The 19,136-nt window shown below is 40.3% G+C and overlaps 2 protein-coding genes across 2 annotated transcripts in view; both read left to right on the top strand.

The window, feature by feature from the left end:
- The first annotated feature begins 657 nt into the window (after positions 1–657).
- On the top strand, positions 658–5,346 carry rom1b (retinal outer segment membrane protein 1b). Its single transcript, XM_020595936.1, has 6 exons — positions 658–846; positions 976–1,134; positions 2,106–2,348; positions 2,775–2,962; positions 3,557–3,803; positions 4,929–5,346. The coding sequence occupies exons 2-6, from the start codon at positions 985–987 to the stop codon at positions 5,193–5,195; spliced, it is 1,095 nt and encodes a 364-aa protein (XP_020451592.1). The 5' UTR covers positions 658–846; positions 976–984; the 3' UTR covers positions 5,196–5,346.
- Positions 5,347–7,213: 1,867 nt separating this feature from the next.
- The window catches only part of ccdc88b (coiled-coil domain containing 88B), a 46,066-nt gene continuing 34,143 nt past the window's right edge, over positions 7,214–19,136 (top strand). Inside the window, exons 1-7 of the mRNA XM_020593485.1 lie at positions 7,214–7,419; positions 8,565–8,713; positions 9,752–9,860; positions 15,305–15,374; positions 15,585–15,643; positions 17,708–17,791; positions 18,645–18,785. Of these exons, the coding sequence (XP_020449141.1) occupies positions 7,360–7,419; positions 8,565–8,713; positions 9,752–9,860; positions 15,305–15,374; positions 15,585–15,643; positions 17,708–17,791; positions 18,645–18,785 (672 nt within the window). The 5' untranslated portion in view covers positions 7,214–7,359. The remainder of the gene's footprint in view (positions 7,420–8,564; positions 8,714–9,751; positions 9,861–15,304; positions 15,375–15,584; positions 15,644–17,707; positions 17,792–18,644; positions 18,786–19,136) is intronic.

Raw genomic sequence — 19,136 nt, 5'->3', positions numbered from 1 at the left:
AACAGAGAGTTTATTAAATGTCATCTGTAACATTTGGTTTAGGCTGTTTCTATTTTTTGCTACATGTCCTGACCTTTTATAACACAATGAAAACCATTCCCACACCTCATTGCTTTAGTCTCAGCTGACTGTGTTTATTATATTTCCTGTGTCTCTGAGACACCCATCACGCTCTAGTCTGTACTGATGGATTTCAGGTAGGGCCAGCTGTCATAACAGTCCATTACGTGCCTATCAGAACAAGTTTGCTGATCAGACACTGGCCTGCTTTCTCATTGGCCCTGGACTGTAATAGGATCCCAGGGACTCTGCTGGGGGGGATTATGGCTCCAAACTCTTGACTTTGACCAGTCTCTGTGTCCTCCAACCATGGGTACAGCGGTTTAGGGGGGGCACCGCACATGCATGGACCCAGTGAGGCACCATCAAAAAGATAACATCACGACAAGAAATTCTTGGTTTCAGTTTGAAGTGGGGTGGGGGTCCAGGGTGGGGTGACCAATCATCAGCACGGAAAAACCATTTCATTCATTTCTGGGAAAAGGATTATCTCTTTTCTTCTATAATTTATTGATCAACAACATTCTCACATTTTTCCGTGTTTTTGCTGTGCAGTTTGGATTATAAAGGATCTTTTCACTTTCAGCTTCCAAGTGACAGGTTTAGGTTTCCTCTAAGGCCGACTGTGCCCTTTACTATTTGAGGGATCTACCTGCTTATCCCCTCTGACTGGAACAACTTAGATGAGCTCAACCTGCTAATAACTCACTAAACAACAAGAGCAAGGCCTGCATCGACCCCTGTGTTTTTGAAATACTGAACGCATCCTCTAGTGACCTCTCTATGGTTTGTCTTTTTACAAGCAGCTGGCCTCCTCTGGACTGGCTCAATTTTGTCCAGGATTCTTTATATTCTGTTGCTTTCTGACCTTCTCTTCCTCCTTTCTCTCCTGTTTTTGTGCTGCTGGGTGCATAGCAGTGAGCCATGGTGCTGCTGAAGATGAAGTTCACTCAGCAGAGGCGGGTTCATCTGGCCCAGGGTCTATGGCTACTGTCCTGGCTGGCAGTGATGTGCGGAGCCTTCGTATTTTGTCTGGGGGTTTACCTTAAGACAGAGCTTCTCCGTAGGGAAGAGGTAGAGAGGGAAATATACTTGCATAAATACACATACAGTATACACACATATTACTGTAATGTAGTGTCAGTTTATAGAGTAGTCCAAGTGAGATCAAAGTCTAAAAACACTGGCATATGGTGTATGCTCAGACTTTTGTCTTTGCTTGTGGGTAATGTAAAATAACCAATAGGTGAAGGTCACAATCTCTACAAGACTGGTTCATTTGGAGGCATTGATATCCACTGGGCTGCACAAGAAAGCTGCAGGCAATGAATGTATGCCTTCAAATATTTATTGATCTCCAGTGAGAGAATATCCTGATCTCTTAGAGTTTAGCTGGTATACAGATGGCTTAGATGAGTGAAATGCAAGAAACACTGTGACCATCAGAATGGTGTCAAGAAGTTACAGCATCTTGCAGAATGATTCACAAGTGTTTGATCCTCATTTATACTTGTTATTCAAATATCTCAGATATATCATCACATTAAGAAAATTAGTTTTGCACTTTACGATTTGTACATGTTATTGGAAAAAAAGTTGAAATTATTGCTTCCTTAACAGAGCAACCAGAGGCAGAGATTGTTTATGTTTTATAAGATGTTATGGGGTGAGGATATTAGAAGATGGCAGCAGCACTGAACTGAGTTTTAATGGTAATTTTAAAACAACAATGGGGTTGATTTATTTTCCCCTAGCTAACAGGCATTTCAAAAGTCAGCCAATAATAAACTCACTCCATAATTGACTTTTCTGGAACCAGGGCAATGAATTAAATTTGTCATCATACTGCCATTGTAACCTGTGCAACCAGCATATCAGCAGCTAATTGAATCTCTTAGCTGCCAAGGTCAAGGTTTAGAATAGATAACACTAATTGAATGCAGGATTATTACCTGCTGAAGTGTGGGGAGAAAATGACAAAGTGGACTGCAGCTGGCTGCTGCTCTTGTGGCTACTGTCTCTCACTCTGCTCTTCCTTTCTTGAGGTGATGGACAACACAGAGATCCATGTGGTGCCCAACATCCTGATGATGGTGGGCCTGGCCTCTGTTGGCACCAACTGGGTTGCCAGTCGTGTGTGTCAGGACTCCTTGGAAGGAAGCCGCTTCCCCCGTTGGAAGGTTCTCCTACTGGCGTGGTTTGTTGTAGCAGCACTGCTCTGTTGTCTGCTCATTGCAGCCGTGGTACTCAGCTATGCTCTGCAGGGACACCTGGAGGAGTCCCTGAAGGTGGGGTCACTATGCTGGGTAATGATTAGGGGTGACAGGTCAGAGGGTAGAGTAGGTGTTGATGTGGCTGTGTGGAAAATCCCATAATAGGACTGTGATTTCTGAGCCTAAACAAAACAAAACAAAACAAAACCGGTTTCCCCCAAGCTTCTGTGGCTAAAAGAGAGACCAAACTGGTTGTTTTAAATGTATTTCTAAAAACATTTAACCAACATAGTGAAAGATTAGAACTCTTACATTTTTAAAAATAATGCACTAACAGCAGAAAAATCTTCCTTCAAAATTCAGATTTTTAAAAAATGTTTAAGAGTTGTAGATGCAAAAGGAAAACCAGACATTAGCTGCATTTTTGACAAACACTACAGTAAATCCATCAAATAAAAACATCCCCTTCTTTCTCTTTCACATTTCTCTCCCCAATGCCAGGTGGGCCTGAGGAATGGTATTCGTTTCTACAAGGACACAGATGTGCCGGGCCGCTGTTTTCAGAAAGAGACCATCGATCGTCTGCAGATGGAGTTTCGCTGCTGTGGAAACAACAACTTCAGGGACTGGTTTGAGGTTCAGTGGGTCAGCAACAGATACCTGGACTTCACCTCCAAGGAAGTCAAGGAGTGAGTGAATTGCAGTACAGGGATGAGCAAATATATGAAATGCAGAGAGGTGAGATGGTAAATTAGAAGCAGACTGATAAGGGAAGTGAAGAAAAGAAAATAAAGGTCTAGATGAGTGACAGATAAGTAGACTTCATATCCACAAAGGTCAAACAATATGTTATAGAGGAAGGATAAAGGTGTGGTGGGATAAAAAGAATGGTGTGGGAGCAGAGGAAGAGTGGATTAAAAATAGTTCTGGCCTTTACTTTGGAAGTAAATGACAGAAATGAATGCAAAGGTTGGAAATGCAGCAAACAGAGAAGGGTTGGTCAAAGATGAAATAAGTGAAGAGGAATGAGCAAACTGAAAGGATGTGACACCATGACACTTGAATAGAAGCACTGCTCATTTCTGACTAATGTGAAGTGTACTGAGCTGAAAGTCAGGCCTTTAACTGGCTTGAAATTAATATATTCTGTGCTTAGCCTCTCAAAGGTAAATGGACTTTCTACCCTCTGTCCCTTCTTTCATTACTTTGACTCTCTTCTTACTTTTCTCCCATTTCAGTTCCACTGTCTGTTTGCTCACTGTTTCTCCTTTCTCTGTCTCCAGTCGTATCCGGAGTAACGTAGATGGACGTTACTTGTTGGATAGTGTTCCTTTCAGCTGCTGTAACCCGGCCTCCCCTCGCCCCTGCCTACAGAACCACCTGACAGATAATAGCGCCCACTACGACTATGAGTATCAATCGGAGGAACTCAACCTGTACAACCGTGGCTGTAGGCAGGCTCTGATCGACTACTACATGGGTTTGATGAATTCAATTGGTCCCGGTGTGCTGTCAGTCATTTTAATACAGGTGGGTTACCTACACAGCTCTACAGTTACTCTGTAACTGTGGTAAAATAAAGGAAATGCAGCATTTGCACAAAGTGCTCTTTGTTGTGATTTTGTTTTTAAAAGAGACATTTACTCCTCCAAGTTCCTGTCACAGAGTGAGAAGACGTTTTTCCCCAAATTACACAAACACACACATACAAAGAGACCTACACGCACACACATGCACATAAACAATCACAAAAACTGAATGTTAAATAAGAGTTGTCTACTGACGCAGCTGTCTACTGCCATGACAACTGACAAAGGAAACTCCCACTGACTCACAAAGATTGTCAAAGTGCCTTCTTAATCAAACAGACACTTTCACTCCTTTGCCAAATGACACTATTGATGCCTTATTTTCTGGAAGCAACAAACAAGCCCTCGAGCTGCAGCAGGAAGCTCACGCCCATACTTAACAGAGCATCATTACACACCGCTTCCAGCTAATCTAACAATCTATACCATTAAATGGAGCACCTCAGTGTGGGGATTTTTTTTCTAGTCCACTGTGACAGGGACAGATGGCTGCCAGGTGAAGAGCTACTCAGACAGCAAGCTGGGCTGTAGATAATGTCTGATTTTCAACCAGAAGTGCTCTATCACACAAAAAGAAGGTCAAGGAACCAAGAGATAAAACTAAAGATGTGTCATGCACCATTGATTATGTCATAACATTTTATTTTTCTGCAGGTTTTGTTTCTTTCGGACTGCAGCGATGTTTACTCTTCATTGTTTCTCAATGTTTGGGGAAGTGAACCCATTTTGTGCAAAAGAGACTATGTAGAAATTACTGGGTTGGGCAGGGAAGTTGGGCCTTATACTTCACTTTAATTGCAGTATATTTGGCTGCTCCCTCTGACTAAAAACTACAGACTTTAAAATTGTGTACGCTAACCTTAAGCTTAACACTTAAGCTTAACACTTAACCTTTTTTGGAATTTGAGCTTATTTAAACAACTGTTGTGCCAAGGAAGGCTGAAATAGAATATACTGTAAATGACTATGAAGGAATTTGGCCATCCAATATGCTTACAAACTGCACGATGACACTGATTTTAGATGACATCTTCACAGCATCCTTGCTTTTTTTCTTTCTGTCCAGATGTCAGTGCTCCTGAGCCTGAGATACTTGCAGACGGCCGTGGAAGGAGCAATGGCTCTGGAGAACCCAGAGGATGACAGTGAAGGTTATCTCCTGGAGAAGGGTGTGAAAGAAACCTTTGAGGAAATCAAAGCCAATGTTCTCAGTATGCTAAAGTTCAGGCAGGTTGACCCCACCTCCACTGAAGAGTCCCCTGAGGCCGCAAATGCAAAGAAGGTTGCTGATAACACCAAGGAGAAGGCTGGCTCCTCTACTCCTGCCAGCTAGAAATATGAGCTGAGGTGGAAGGGATGGGGGGAATGTGTCAGAGGTTTCTGGGGTGTGTGAGCTGGCTGGTGCAGTGTAGAACACCTGTTGGGATTTGACACATTAGGCTTGATTTACACTTCACTAATGAAGCAAATTCATATCCCTCACACACGGCCAAAACAAGGCACTGCACAGGGAATCTTATCAGGCTCTGTACAGACACCACAACAAACATCTCCTCTGTGCACTTTATAAATGTGTAACCATCTGTAAATCGCTTCAGGAGATGTGTAGTACTTTTTGTTGCATCTAGAGGAGAATACATTCAGTTTAAATGGGTGTAGCGAACACATACTGACATATATGACACATTCTTTGTCATTTTGACTCAAATTTGGCAAAGTCACACTGCTGCTAAAGTTCATCCCATGTGCACTGTATTATTCATGTCACAGCTGTAGTCTTTGCACTAAACTGCAATGAAATGCTTAGGAACCATTAAAATTGGCAACACACATGAATTATATATTAAAGATAGATGTTTTTAACTGCTTTGCAGCGTCAGTTTCCTTTTGTACATTTAATATGAGTGAGTGTATGAACTGACTGCAGGTTATCTGAGTTCAGCAAGTAGAGTTGGATTAAGTACGTGTATTTGTGTGTATATGTGTGTGTGATTGTAGTACCTCGTTTGAAGCTGTCATCTTGACTATTCTGGCAGCTTTGGAACAATCTGATAATCCTGGTGTAGTTAATCTCAAAACTGCTACACACGCAGTATCAGCACACACTGACAGCACACACACACACACACACTCACTAGTACAACGCATCAGAAATGATTTTATCAAGCAATTTTACAATGCTTTTTATTTTTAAATATATCGGGGGACCTGCCCCAACTACAGTGTGTGTTCATTCCTCTTAAATAAAACTTTATCATAGAATCAGGTCAGTGAATGTTTTCAGATACACATTTTCAGTGTTTACAGAAAGATATGTTCCTTTTTCTATTAAACACAGATAGTAGATGATTAATATTACTGTAACACAACAGTTACCATAGTTAGTTTTTTTTAAATAATCAAAATATTTAAGATTCCCAGTAGTCAAACACACCCACTGTGGACCACATGTGTTCAAAAAAAAGTCCATATGATTGTTCACATGCCACATTAATAAACTGTCTGTGTAAACTTTCAGACGGAAAGAGGTTTATATGACAGCTATAAACCCATATCTCAGAATGAGTCACTGTCAAATGACAGTGTGCTGCAGATATAAAAATAATTTCTAAAAATAGTGTTCAGTGTGCAGGAAGCACAGCAGCTAAATAAAAATAGAGCTGCTTGATTACGCTCCCTCTCCGAGTGTTTTTGTTGTTGAAATAATGATGTAAGGCATTAAGTATTTTAAAACAGGCCAACAGGAACTTTAATTCTACCACCAGGGGGCATTATTGCACAGTATATGAATCGTCTTTAGTAAGTAGCCCATGTTCTGATGAAGACGTAGAGAAATGTTTGAGCTACTGCAACTTTGTCAGGGAATGACAATAAATTCATTGAAAATTTTCGTAATAATAATAAAATTACATAGATTTGTGGTGGTGTATCTTGGGGAAAACGCTTGTTTGGTAAAAAAAAAAAAAAAAAAAAAAAGTAGGCCTACATCCTATAACCAAACAGGTTAGGCCTTCATCAACAACTGTTGATAAGTAAACATTTTTAAATGGCGTTTGGTGCATGTTTGTCTTTAATGCAAAATAAACAAATCTACTTCAACAGGAAACGAGGCCTAGATTTCAAGATAATCTGTCTCCAGGCAAAACACACAGCTTGTTTTGTCATATAGTCTATAGTCTGTTTTAGGGAATGTAGTTGCGTATTTGGATAGATCGTGTTTGTGATGTGTGTGTGTGTGTGTGTGTGTGTGTCGATGTCGGAAAAAAGGCAACGTGCGATTTGAAAATTCCGGTGTGGTTTTGCAATGAAACTGTCACACAGTCATAGAGAGGAAGAGACAGCAGGGTGGAGGGAGGGGAAGGGCCGCAGAAATGTCAGACTACTGCACTTGACGCAAGATGGATTCTTTCTTTGATTCATTACCTAGGCTACATATCGTTGGAAATACTTTTAATTAGCTGTCTTCTGTAGTGTTTCACAGCGCTCGTAACACAATAATGGACTCGAACATTATGGAGATAATAGAGGAATTCATGGAAAGTGCTTTGGCGCAATGGGTACGTCATTTATCATTTATCATTTGCTGTTAGAGAAAAGGTCGTCATTTCTAGAGGCAAAGAGAGGACAAAACAACAGCACTGTGTAGAAACTGTCCAGTGATCAGTTCTGCGGGAAGTGCTACATTAATTTCCAGTCGCAAATATTACAAATAACTTTCAGAGCAGTCAGCTATTCAGCTCTATTCTCCTAAATAAATAAAAAGGAGATGAATAAACAGTACTGTAGCCTAGATAGTTTTATCTTTTTTTGCCATTGTGTATAGAAAACAAACACTACTTCTCTTTTTAGCAGCTTCCCTTGCCTCTTAGTGACCAGTTTTTTTCTGCCTAGGCCTCACACTTCCGTGTCCTTGGGCTGTTTCTCATTTGACAATAATACAATGTTATCTACTGTGCATTCAAGAGACTATAGTCTCTCTAAAAATCAACTGAGGATTTAGCCCATTCATAACAGACTGACATTTCAGCTGGGTTTTCCTCAGGGGAACCCAATCAGCTCAAGGGGATTTTCTACCTTCTGGTCAATGAACAGTATTTATGATATAATGCTGGGCCTTGTAGGGGTATTTTCTTTAGTGTTGCCCTCTTCCAAAGAGGGGGTCAGAGGTCAGGTTCAGTAGGATGCCTGAAGCTGCCAGAGGTTTAGGGTAGATTTTAGGCAGGTGCATCAACTGACAGGAGGATCTTCACCCTCTCATATGTTGAAATACATCCCTTCTTTGCCCTTTTGTGCAGGGCCTCATGTGGCTCTGCCTCTCCTTATCAGATGAACCAACTCAAGCTTGTTATTTTGTTTACCAACAGTGCGGTTTTTAGAATGTGCAGGTGGGAATAAACCTCATTATACTGCTGCAGTTTGCATTGGCACAGCTCTTCTTAGGAGAGAGAAAGACCTTGGCTGTGGTCCTGCCTGGCTGCCTGTCACTGTGAAGTGCTTCCCAGTGTGAAAGCACAGATCCCACCTGTCCAGACAGGTGCACCGACTCAAGTGGCTTCCTGTATGAAAATGTTTGCACCCCTCCATCCCACCCCTTGTCTCTCTCTCTTCTACCCCTGTCTCTCTGCCTTGTCCACCTCCTGGTACACACTCCTGGTGCGCTTTTCTCTACACATACAACATAATTCCTCCTTGTTTCTTACAGGTTCAGCTGTTTGAGAAGATGGTAGATGGGGACGATGGCATCCCACTCTACAGCCAGTATATGGAAGTGAACTCAACTCCTCAGAGTATCCGGGCTCGCTACCTGAGGCTGACCAATGGGATTTTTCTCAATGAGGTCATGAGATTAATGTAAGAGCCTTGGAGTCTTGCACTGGCTGCAATGACAGTGCCCACCGGACAAGACAAAATGAGAGGAGCCTATAAATTTAGAGTATGAAACAAAGTGCTCATTTTGAGCCATTTTATGGAAACAGAGTAGTAACTGAAAAAATAAAGCTTTTATTAATAAGGTAAAATGGAAATGCACCCACAATCCATTCTCCACAAAAACACCAAGGAATTTCTTGTCTAAAAAGCATTCAAATAAGTATGGCTAGTAAATTATAAGTACTGTAAGTATGGCTTGTTTTGAGCCATGCTAGTGACATATGCCTCTAGATGGATGGCAAAAATAAATCATGTTGGCATTGAACAGACATTTAATCTTGTGGTATCATTTGTTCTGCATTTTCTATTTGTCCAGTTTGATTGCTTCATGACAAAATTCTTGCAAAACTTGTAACATTTCCTTTGTGATTATTACAAATTAGCTGATGTTATCATGCTAATACTTCTGACACCTTCATAACATCAGTGTGATAGCATTGTCATTGTTAGCATGCTAGTGTTAGCAGCCTCACAGAGGAGGGTTACATTTTCTTCATTTAGTCAATTTTCTTACATGAAATTTGACAAAACATTTCTTTTTGTAGTCTGTTGTGCAGTCTCTGTTAAAGGATGGCATGAATGTATGACCCATTCATATTTGCCACAAATTTCCAGTGAATGATGAAATGGGCTTCTGCATATGTGGCACCCTGTTAGGTGTCCCTGCTGAATTCCTTATTTCTTTGTTCAAATTTCAGCAGAATCAAACCTTTCTTCTCATCTGGCCAGACAAGAACCTCAGTGTTTGCCAAACAGCTGATTAATTTTGCCTGACCTAAGTCACATTATTTCAACAAATAATTGCATGTGGATTCTCGGTGTGTACTTCGCAGGCTCATTAAAATTTTATTCGGTCTCTGCTTAAATGAACTGTTGCATAAGAATTTCTCATCATGGTGCTGGACTGTTTGATGAAGCTGCAGTAAATATGCCAGCGTGTCTTTTCTGTGTTTGTCCCAGAGACCCAAACCCCAAGGTGGAGCGGCTGTACGACAGCGAGAGAGATGACCACATGCTGAGAGTCCAGAACTTTTCCATTTTAAATCGACACCTCAGAGCCTTTTACCAGGTAGGGGAGGGGCACAGGGAGGAGGGCGGTGAGGTTGAAGAGTTAGATCATATCAAAAAGAGAAATCAGTGGTGATGGTCTGAGGGTCAACAGAGCATGCACAGGTTTTCTCAAGAATTTTAAACATGTCTAATCTCAGAAGGGTGAAACCTGCTGAATGTGTAATGAACCTTCCACCTGTTTCAGGATTGCATTGTTTTTGTAATTGGTGAGATGGAATTCATAAGAGTTTTGATCACAGTGGAAAGAACTGAAGCTTGTCTTCAGCAAAGCAGTGTTCTTTAGCTCATTGTTTTGGTTTCATAGCCTGCAGCTTTACTGTTCTGATAAACTCTGAGAGTCCATATCAACTTGTTTCCAGCCAGAGAAGGTAACTATTTTTAGCAGAAAAGCTTTTGATAAATCCACGTACGCTACCTGCCCATATCCAAACACTGGATAAATACAGTTATCAGCTTGTCACAATTTGAGGATGTTGTGGGAAGGCTTTCAAACTGAATTACCCATTTGGCATTAATAAGGTTGTCTGAACCTGAATTTGAAAATGGAGCATGCAGCTGCTAAGAAGGAAAGAGACGGCTGGACTTGCATTCATCCAGTAGACTGAACCATGAGAAAATGACAATATTGCTCTGTGTCTAGTGGATGTGGAAGCATATGTCACTGTTGTGTTTTCACTGCTTGTGCATTTGTTAAAATACCTTCCTATGTCACTGTTGTGTTTTCACTGCTTGTTCTCACATTAACCTACTAAATCACATGTAGTGTAGTTAATATTTTTATATTCATATGTACGGCATTGAGACTAGCCAAATATCAAGCCAATTGTAACTGTCAATGTGCTTTAAAGAGACAAGATGCTGTTTTTTTATTTTTATTTGTATGCCTCACTCTTTTCTGAGATTTTATGAATGACCATGAAAGCATCTAAACCTTTGCTTATTTGCTTATTACATGCTCTTATTTGTATGCTTATTCACTTGGAGAGACTCATACTGCTCTCTTAGTTGTCTGTTCGACAAGTTATGCAGCAGCAGCCAGCAGCTAGCTAGCTTAGCTTTGCACTACTAAACAGGGGGACACAATTAGCCTGAGTCTGCCAAAATCCACCTGCCAGCACTTCTAAGCTCGTAAGGCTTGCTTGTTTTATCCGTATAAAAGCCAAAGTGTAAAAGCAACTCAGCCACAACATGTTAATTTTACATCCAGTTTAGTTGCAATTAAGAAAAGAAGATGCTAATTAGTGACCTTTAAATGTGTTGGGAGGGAGGAATGCCTTTTTTTGCCTTTATACAAAGCCAGGCTGACTGTCTACCCCTGTTTTCAGCCTTTATACTAGGCTGATCGGCCGTTATTTATTACACAGACATACCTATATAAGAGTGGCATCAGTTTATTTATGAGACCCTAGGTAAGAAAGCAAATGTGCATTTTCCAAAATGTCAAACTATTCCTTTGAGTTGTATTCATAGTAGTTTGATCTCTGTGTAAGTAAAACCTCAACAAAGCTTTATACCTCAGCAGTAAGTCAAGTCACTGCACAGAGAAGTAATGCAGAGTCAAACCTGCAACACACTGATACAGGCTCCACAGTCATTTTGGAAATGGCCTGACTCTAGTTTGAACTCCATCTAATATGATTTAAGAAAGTGTCTTGAATAGCCCTCTAGCATTTTTTTGTGGATGGACTGAAATGACTCTGAGTTCATTAAAAATAGAAAGGTCTTGTAAAAATGCTGAAATATTCTTCTAAAACATAACTCAGGGCCATACCAAATGGCGAGGGAGAGGATGGGGAGGGTGGGGGAGGACTGGAAAAGCAGTTGTCTTGCCATGAGGCTGTGAAAACAGGACGAGATGAAGCTCAACTATCAGTCTCAACAAATATTCTCAACACAAATACTCTGCCTAAGGAAGAAAGTTTGAAGTGTGTGGAAGGGGTGACAGAGCATTTGCACGAAAGAGAAGATGAAAACATGCGATTTCCATCCTCACTAGGCAAATGTGGTGAGAGAAAGTGGAGGAGTGGCAAGCTGAACTCTTCTGCTGCAGCTGTGGGTAGAGGGTTAGGAAGGAAAGAGAATAAAATTTTATCAAATAGCTCTTATTATCATGTGTTTCATAATGTGTACGCCTGTGGCATTTGAGGAAATGACATTTTTTTCCCCACAGGATGATTCAGATGCTTATGTCTCTTATTAGTCAGGACTGAACACACGTTGCTTAGCTTGTCACACAACATAAACACACAAGTGTGCAAGATTTCACTTCCTAATTTTCATTAAATTGCCAATGTTTCGTGAAAGCTCAGGGCAGCATATGACACTGGCGATAATTGGGAAGCTCACACTGTTCGACTAGAATTTCACCAGGTGCACTCAGAATAGGCTCCATTGTTGCTGTGGACAGTTATTTATACATGGTTCATGGTTTTAGTTCTTCCTCTCTCTTTTTGTACTGTGTTTTTGTTCATATTTGTGTGTGATACAGTGACAGGACTGTGGTGAGTGTAAGCCACAGCAACAATGCAGCCTGGGAGGGCTTGATCTTCTCTGCAGAGACCTCGGCTTCTCTAGCACAGTGACAGAGCTATTTGTGTCGAGGATATAGGAAGAGCACTTCTACTGTACTGTACAAGTGTTGTCAGGAAGCTTTGTGTTGTTGTTGGACTGTAATGTATTCCATTTGTTATTCTGTTCTCTTCTACCTTAAGTTATTGGATGTTGTTATACTTTATTGTTCGATTCTGTTTGGTTCTATGGTTCTGTCCTGTTCTGTTGTTTCTATTATTTTGTTCTATTTTATTCCATCCTAGTTGTTCTGTTTTATTCAGTTCAGTTTGATCTGTTCTGTTCTGGTTTGGTTTTTCTGGTTGTTTGATCTGTTCTGTTCAGTTCTATTCTCTTTGTCTAGTCATATTGGGTTCTATTTAATGTCATCTAAGCACCTTTAATGCCTCTGAATGACACTTAATTTTTAACCTTCTGTTAATGTAATGCTAAATGTTAATTTCTCTTGCCTGCTATAGTTTAGTGACCCTCTGCATGTAAGAATCTCTGTCAGCAATAAACTGTGCCATTTATGAAGCTACTGAACATCCAACTAATGATAACTGAATTAACATAAACAACTACAGATGAATCAGGTTTGTACATGTGCATATAGGCAAAAAAAAGAAAAAGATAAAGGAAATAAAGAAAAAGTGAGGCAGCTCACAGAAGCCTAGAAAATCAAAAGTGTTAGTGGGTAAAATGAAAATCAGAACCAGTCCACAGAACATAAAGTGGAATTATTGATAGAAAGATTGAATTTGGAAAAAAATGTTTCACAGATGGATATAAATTCTCTTCAGCACTGCAGCCAGCGGCTTGATGAGAAATGTTCAAATTCAGACTACTGTATACAACAGTAGATTATTTTCAGAGGCAGACTCAGGAATAATTCCTTACTTTTTATTATGGCACTGAAAAAAAAAGCTGTGCATCCTTTTGAAATTAACCTCAAGAGAAACTGGCCTGGAAATCATAATATAGCACAGACAACTGCACCATGTATCACTCATATTGTTAATCTCTTACTTAAGCAGAGAATATTATTTCACCAAATGATGGTGTTTAAAATATAATGCAGGAGGGATTTGAGCAAATACAGTACAGTCTGCCTCATGGTTGTATGGTGGCAGAGAGGGAATTGCCCATGAGGGGACATTAGCAGGCCAACAACAACAAGCAGCTTCTATATAATTTCCAGTCTGGCTAATCTCCTACAGATGCTTATTTGGCATCATGAACCACGAGCTGCACGATGACTGACACAGAGCTGCAGTGGGTAATATCCTACATGCCCTGAAGGAGCATAAACTTCAGGTTGGCTGAACATGCCTTGATGTCAAAACTCATGCACGATGGAGTTACTGAGGGGAGTGCCTGCCTCTTGGTATATTGCCTTTCTCACTGTACAGTTTATAAATTGCAGTAAGCAGCAGAGAGGGCTGTAATTGTGACTTCCTTCTTTACTCTGGAGATGGATGGCAGGAAGATGTGAACAGGCTTTCAGAGCAGTTGGACAAGCAGCTAGCCAATGTCTGTGTGCGGTGCTTTGTCAGAAATGATTTTAATTAACTGGGAAGTTGTTCTGGTCTTTTCTCAGTTTAAGACTAATTAAAGTAGTAAAGCAACAGGCTGATAACGTGCTACACTGGTTTTGCACTATATGGCAATGTAGGAGGAGTATGGTGCAAGTCCACATGACAAATGGTTTTGTTGCCAGAAAAGCCAGGTTTCTGGACGGGGAATGTTTGAGGCGTCTTGTTGTCCAGCTTGATTCAGTGTCATTTGGACTCTGCCAGGACATTTGTCCAAGATCTCAAAGTAAAAATTGCAGCTTGCTCAAACAAGCTGACCACAGGGCTGGTAGGCCTTCTGCTCGCCTTGAACCATCCTTTTTACTCTTTAACACAATAGAAATGCTTTCTTCCACAGGACCATGCTAGAAACATTCAGATGCTTATTTTGGCTGCTTTACAGGAGCAATTTACTGTAGTCCGCAGCAATTTTAAATTGGCCTGTAAGTCGTTTTTCATAGCAAACATTTTCCCTTGTCATGGTTTTTAATTTTATTATTTACACCTGTGCATTTCCCACATTCCTACACTTGCTAACCCTAACCCATCTAAATGTCATCTGTGAAGATAATCGATATTTTAACAATTTTTTAAAAGTAGTTTTTAGGCATTTTGTCCTTCATTTCATAGTAACAGTGTAGAAGTAACAGGAAATGAGGGAAGAGAGACCAGCTGGACTTGAACTGATTATATGATGAGCACTTTGTTCCCCCAGACACCCTATAAACAAATGCTTTGGAAAATGATCCCATGGACAAACAATGTTATGGAGATGCTGTTTCTTACAAGATTTCATCACACCTTTGGTATCTCTGTATTGCATTTTGGTCATTATCAGCCATCATATATCTGTGACAAGATAAAAAAAAAATGCATTAGCCGTCTTCTACTTTGTTGATAGTAATAGGTCCAGGTTGTGTACAATGACTGCTGTAATCTTTGTGGCTCTGTACATTGTTAATTTCCCATATCTGCATTACCCACAATCCCCATATCTTTTAACCACATGGACAACAATAGAAACAGTTCAAGGACTTTACATAGGGCTGTTATCCATTCATCAGGCCTTTTTATGCTTCTGTTACTTTTAGAGAATACTGAATGCTGAAATATATTAAACCTAATCTGTACAAAGCCTCCTTGACCTGGACAACTAAAGAAAAATTATCAGCTATTTGTTTACACCACAAACTGCAGCAGGCTGATGGAAAGTTTTTGTTGTTGCTGTTGTTTAGTCGGGCTCACTGTGGGCAGACAGGAAACCAGGTGTTTTTGGTGTTATTTTTTTCACTTAACTCTTCACATTTATTCTTTTCTTCAGGAAGACCTCCAGCAGCTGATACTGATGCCTCTCCCAAATGTTGCCATTCTGGGGCAGGACCCTCTTACAGGTACAAGATAACAACATGATCCTATTAGTGCCATGTCTCTCAGCAGCAAGAAAGTAATTATGCTTTATATACGAGTCCATATCTCTGCCATCTGTGAAACAGATTAAGGTGATAATGATAAGGAGGATGGCAGCAGTAGTGGTGGGGCAGGGTGGGGGGTGGAGATGATGATGATGATGATGATGATGACAGTTATTTCTGTGTCCTCAGAGGCTGCTGTGGAGGAGCTCAGGCGACTGCTGCTGCTAATACTAGGATGTGCTGTGCAGGTGATCACTCATGACCACCATACTGTTTGAAGGTTGATAACGACACCAGTTTAGTATTTACTGAGCCTGCAGACAGTCGTTTGTACTTGCGTTTAGTTTTTCCCCCCTATATTTTAGCAGTGCTAATGGTATGGTCAGTCTGTCCATTTTTTGATCCAGATTACATACAGAAATGCTTAGTCCACAAAAAATGAATGAATGCTACCACAGAGTTTTATTTTTAGACCCAGTTAATGGCAGGATACCTCTCATTGCAGCATCTCTCAAATTGTTCTGATGGCAGAAGTATTTGTTTGTAGCAGAATTAGACATCTCAGTGAAAATCGGCGCACTCCACAGAGCCTATAAAAAGTATTCAACCCCTTGGAAATTAAATGTTTTACAACAGTAAATCAAAGGGGATTTAAATGGGCTTGTTTTGACACAGATAAACAGAAAATGACCCTTTATTGTCAAAGTGAAAACAGTTCTGCACTCAGTTGTCTAAAGTAATACGTTTGCATTGGTATTCTCTCTGTTTTTATAGGACACACTTAAATAATCACAGTCTGCTGCAGCCACAAGTCACAAACATGGTTAAATGAAGATCCCCTGTGTGTATTTAAAGGGTTTCATTTGACAGTAGCATAAACACAATTGTACTGCTCAGGAAACCTCAGCTTTTTTAGAGACAGTATAATGACAAAACCTACCAAATGCTTGTCAGCCTCAGCTCACATTTAAGTAACTTAAATAATAAGAATAATAAATAATTTAAGTAACTTATTTGCCTTTTGCTGCAGTAGAAGAGTACAAGCAATACTGAAATTCTTTCACAGTTCTTTCAGTCAAAAAACAAGAAGGAGTGAAGGGGTAAAATTAAAAAGAATATGCATTTAGGTCACATATTGAATTAAAATAAATATATACAAAAATAGAAGTAAAAAATACTTCCTCCCATAGTCCAAAGATGTGCAGCTTAGGTTGACTGTGTGAGTCTGTATCTAGCTATAGGGGTTTCACACCAGTGACCTCTGTGCCAGTCCCAAACCTGGATAAATAGAGAGGGTTGTGTCAGGAAGGGCACCCGGCGTAAAAACGTGCCAAATTTACTCATGCAAATCGCATTCACTGTGGCGACCCCTAACGGGAACAGCTGAAAGTTGAGTAGAGTAGTACAAGTAAAAAATACCCTAATATATGCAGTGCCTGCAGTGTGAGCTCATCACTGCACATTGTGTATGCACAGTTTTTTTAGTGTGTATTTGAGAGTGAAGTACTACAATATGAGTTCAGACAAGCTGGGAGCCCCTTTCTCCAGTCTGAATGTCCTTGGTAATTCATCTTACTGTGGATGTTGGACGCTTCTGCTGCACCTCCTGTGGTTTTCAATTTCTGTTTGTGTCTGCCAGGTGAAGAAACGGTGTTCAGGGTTAAGGGTGTCTCTGGGGACGGCCTGTGCCTCGTTCTTGCAGCGGTTGCGGCGCAGTACACAGATGTTAAACATGAGAATAGCATGCTAAATTTCAGCGTCCATTGCTAATGTGTTAACAGTATATTTATTAACATGGTGAATGCTGAGCCTAGTCACCGTAGTCTTTCTCCTGGCACCACCCACCAAGTTGTGATAATGATCCAAAAATATAATAGTTAAATATTTTGTTGCAACATGAACTCTAATATTTAATGAAAGTATTATAGTAGGACTGCATCTAAAGATTATATTCATTATCAATTGAACTCAATTGATCCTGTAAAGTTAAAATTTTGTGAAAAAAAAAAGCCAAGATTACCTCAAATAGCTTGTTTTGTGAGACAAGATAACAGCTTAAAATCCAAAGATATTTAGTTTATATTGTTATATAACAGAGAAAAATAGCACATGATCACAATAGAAGAGCAGTATCTAGTGAATGTTTGACATTTTTGTTTGAACAGTAACCAAAATGATTATTTATCTATGAATTTTTCTGTCAATTGACAAATTATTCTAGGTTATCAGGCTGATTTAGCACATTGTATGGATATATTTTGATGTAACACACACACACACACACACACACACACCATTTTATGTGTCCGCAGTGTGAGAGGAAGGAGACGTTCATTCAGCAGATCCAGTCTCTGGATATTGAGACCCAGGCAGCCATTGCAAGCTGTATTCAGCAGGTACGTTCAAGTGCAGAACTAATCAAATGAAGGACCTCCCAAATATAAAAGGCGTTCACCAACTGACCATAATTTTGAGGGGATATTGTCCATGGAGACACCTCTAATATGATTTAGCAAAGAATTTCTTGGCTGCGTGGCCTGTAGGCAGAGAAAGAGAAACTATTATACCCTCTCCTGGTGCTTCAAGTAAGTGTAAAAATGAGCTACTTGTCATTCTTCTGGCAGCCTTTTAAGAACCTCTGGGAGCCTCTTGCCGCCACCGTAGGATGGATTTTTCACCCCTCATGTCCACCTCTCTGCCTCCACCTCAGTCACATCCTCCTCTCCCCTTCATCTCTTTACTGCCATCCTCTGCTGTCTTCTCCAATAAGGCATAAGTGCCAAATTGTACTTTTTAAAAAATACCCCCTGTGAATTATTGCCGGCATTACAAAAACAGCATGTTGCATACCAGCGTGTCTAAATTACAGTAACAGCATGTTGCCCACCAGCCTTTTCTGTGCCAGGTTTCTCAGCCTTGTAATTCGCAAATGTGAGAGGTGCTCATCCTTTTGGATGGATGCACCCCCTCCTTGCTTTTCGTATGCCTTCCACCCAGGGACATTTCAAACCTGTCTACATGATCATTAGTTTTGGAAGCATTAGTCAGGCTTCTTTGGACACACTTCTCAAATAGAAATGTGAGAATTTTTCTTTTCATCTGTTGTACCAGATGCATCTCTACTTGGTATTCACACAGCCTTCACACTGTCTGGATCGTTTGTCCCCCAGATTTGCCATTTTATGTCAGGATTTCCCCAGATGCACATTGATCTTACCATAGAGACCTGAAAAACTGTCCTTGCTGCAGGTGACTCAGGATCCTCGCATGGTGCTGCCACTTCAGTGGGAGGAGCTGGTGGAGGTGGAAGGTGCAGACTTAAAGCTGGTGTTCAGCTCTATGGCCAAACAGATCCAAAGCCTGCTGGCACAGAGAGACACTCACCTGGAGGTATGCACCCACAATTAAAGGAGTTTTGGAAATACACTTATTTGCTTTCTTGCTGACAGTTAAATGAGATGAATGATACCACATTCATCTCTGTATGTTAAATATGAAGCCACAGCTTTGATTTGATTTGATTTGATTTATTCTTTCAAGCATGTAAAAACAGTTGATATGACAACACACATAATTTTACACATAATCCAATATCAATTTGCTTATACCTAGTACATGCTTGAATGGAGTAGGAAGAAGTCAGACTTATCCAGTCCTACCCCATGACATCATCTTACCATCATTGGTTTGCAAGCAATAAATGATTCACTTCTACACACACACATATTATACTAAAAAAGA

The sequence above is a fragment of the Monopterus albus genome, unplaced genomic scaffold (assembly GCF_001952655.1).
Source record: "Monopterus albus unplaced genomic scaffold, M_albus_1.0 scaffold2.1, whole genome shotgun sequence".
Classification (NCBI taxonomy): Eukaryota; Metazoa; Chordata; class Actinopteri; order Synbranchiformes; family Synbranchidae; genus Monopterus; species Monopterus albus.
The sequence above is the reverse complement of the archived record's forward strand: the minus strand, read 5'-3'. Positions and strand labels throughout refer to the sequence as shown.

What these genes read in the sequence shown, in the direction of transcription:
- rom1b (XM_020595936.1), top strand. Translation starts at nt 985, where the DNA reads ATGGTGCTGCTGAAGATGAAGTTCACTCAGCAGAGGCGGGTTCATCTG. An exon ending in AGCTTCTCCGTAGGGAAGAG is followed by an intron (nt 1,135 to 2,105) that starts GTAGAGAGGGAA and finishes TCCTTTCTTGAG; the next exon opens with GTGATGGACAACACAGAGAT. An exon ending in ACCTCCAAGGAAGTCAAGGA is followed by an intron (nt 2,963 to 3,556) that starts GTGAGTGAATTG and finishes CTCTGTCTCCAG; the next exon opens with TCGTATCCGGAGTAACGTAG.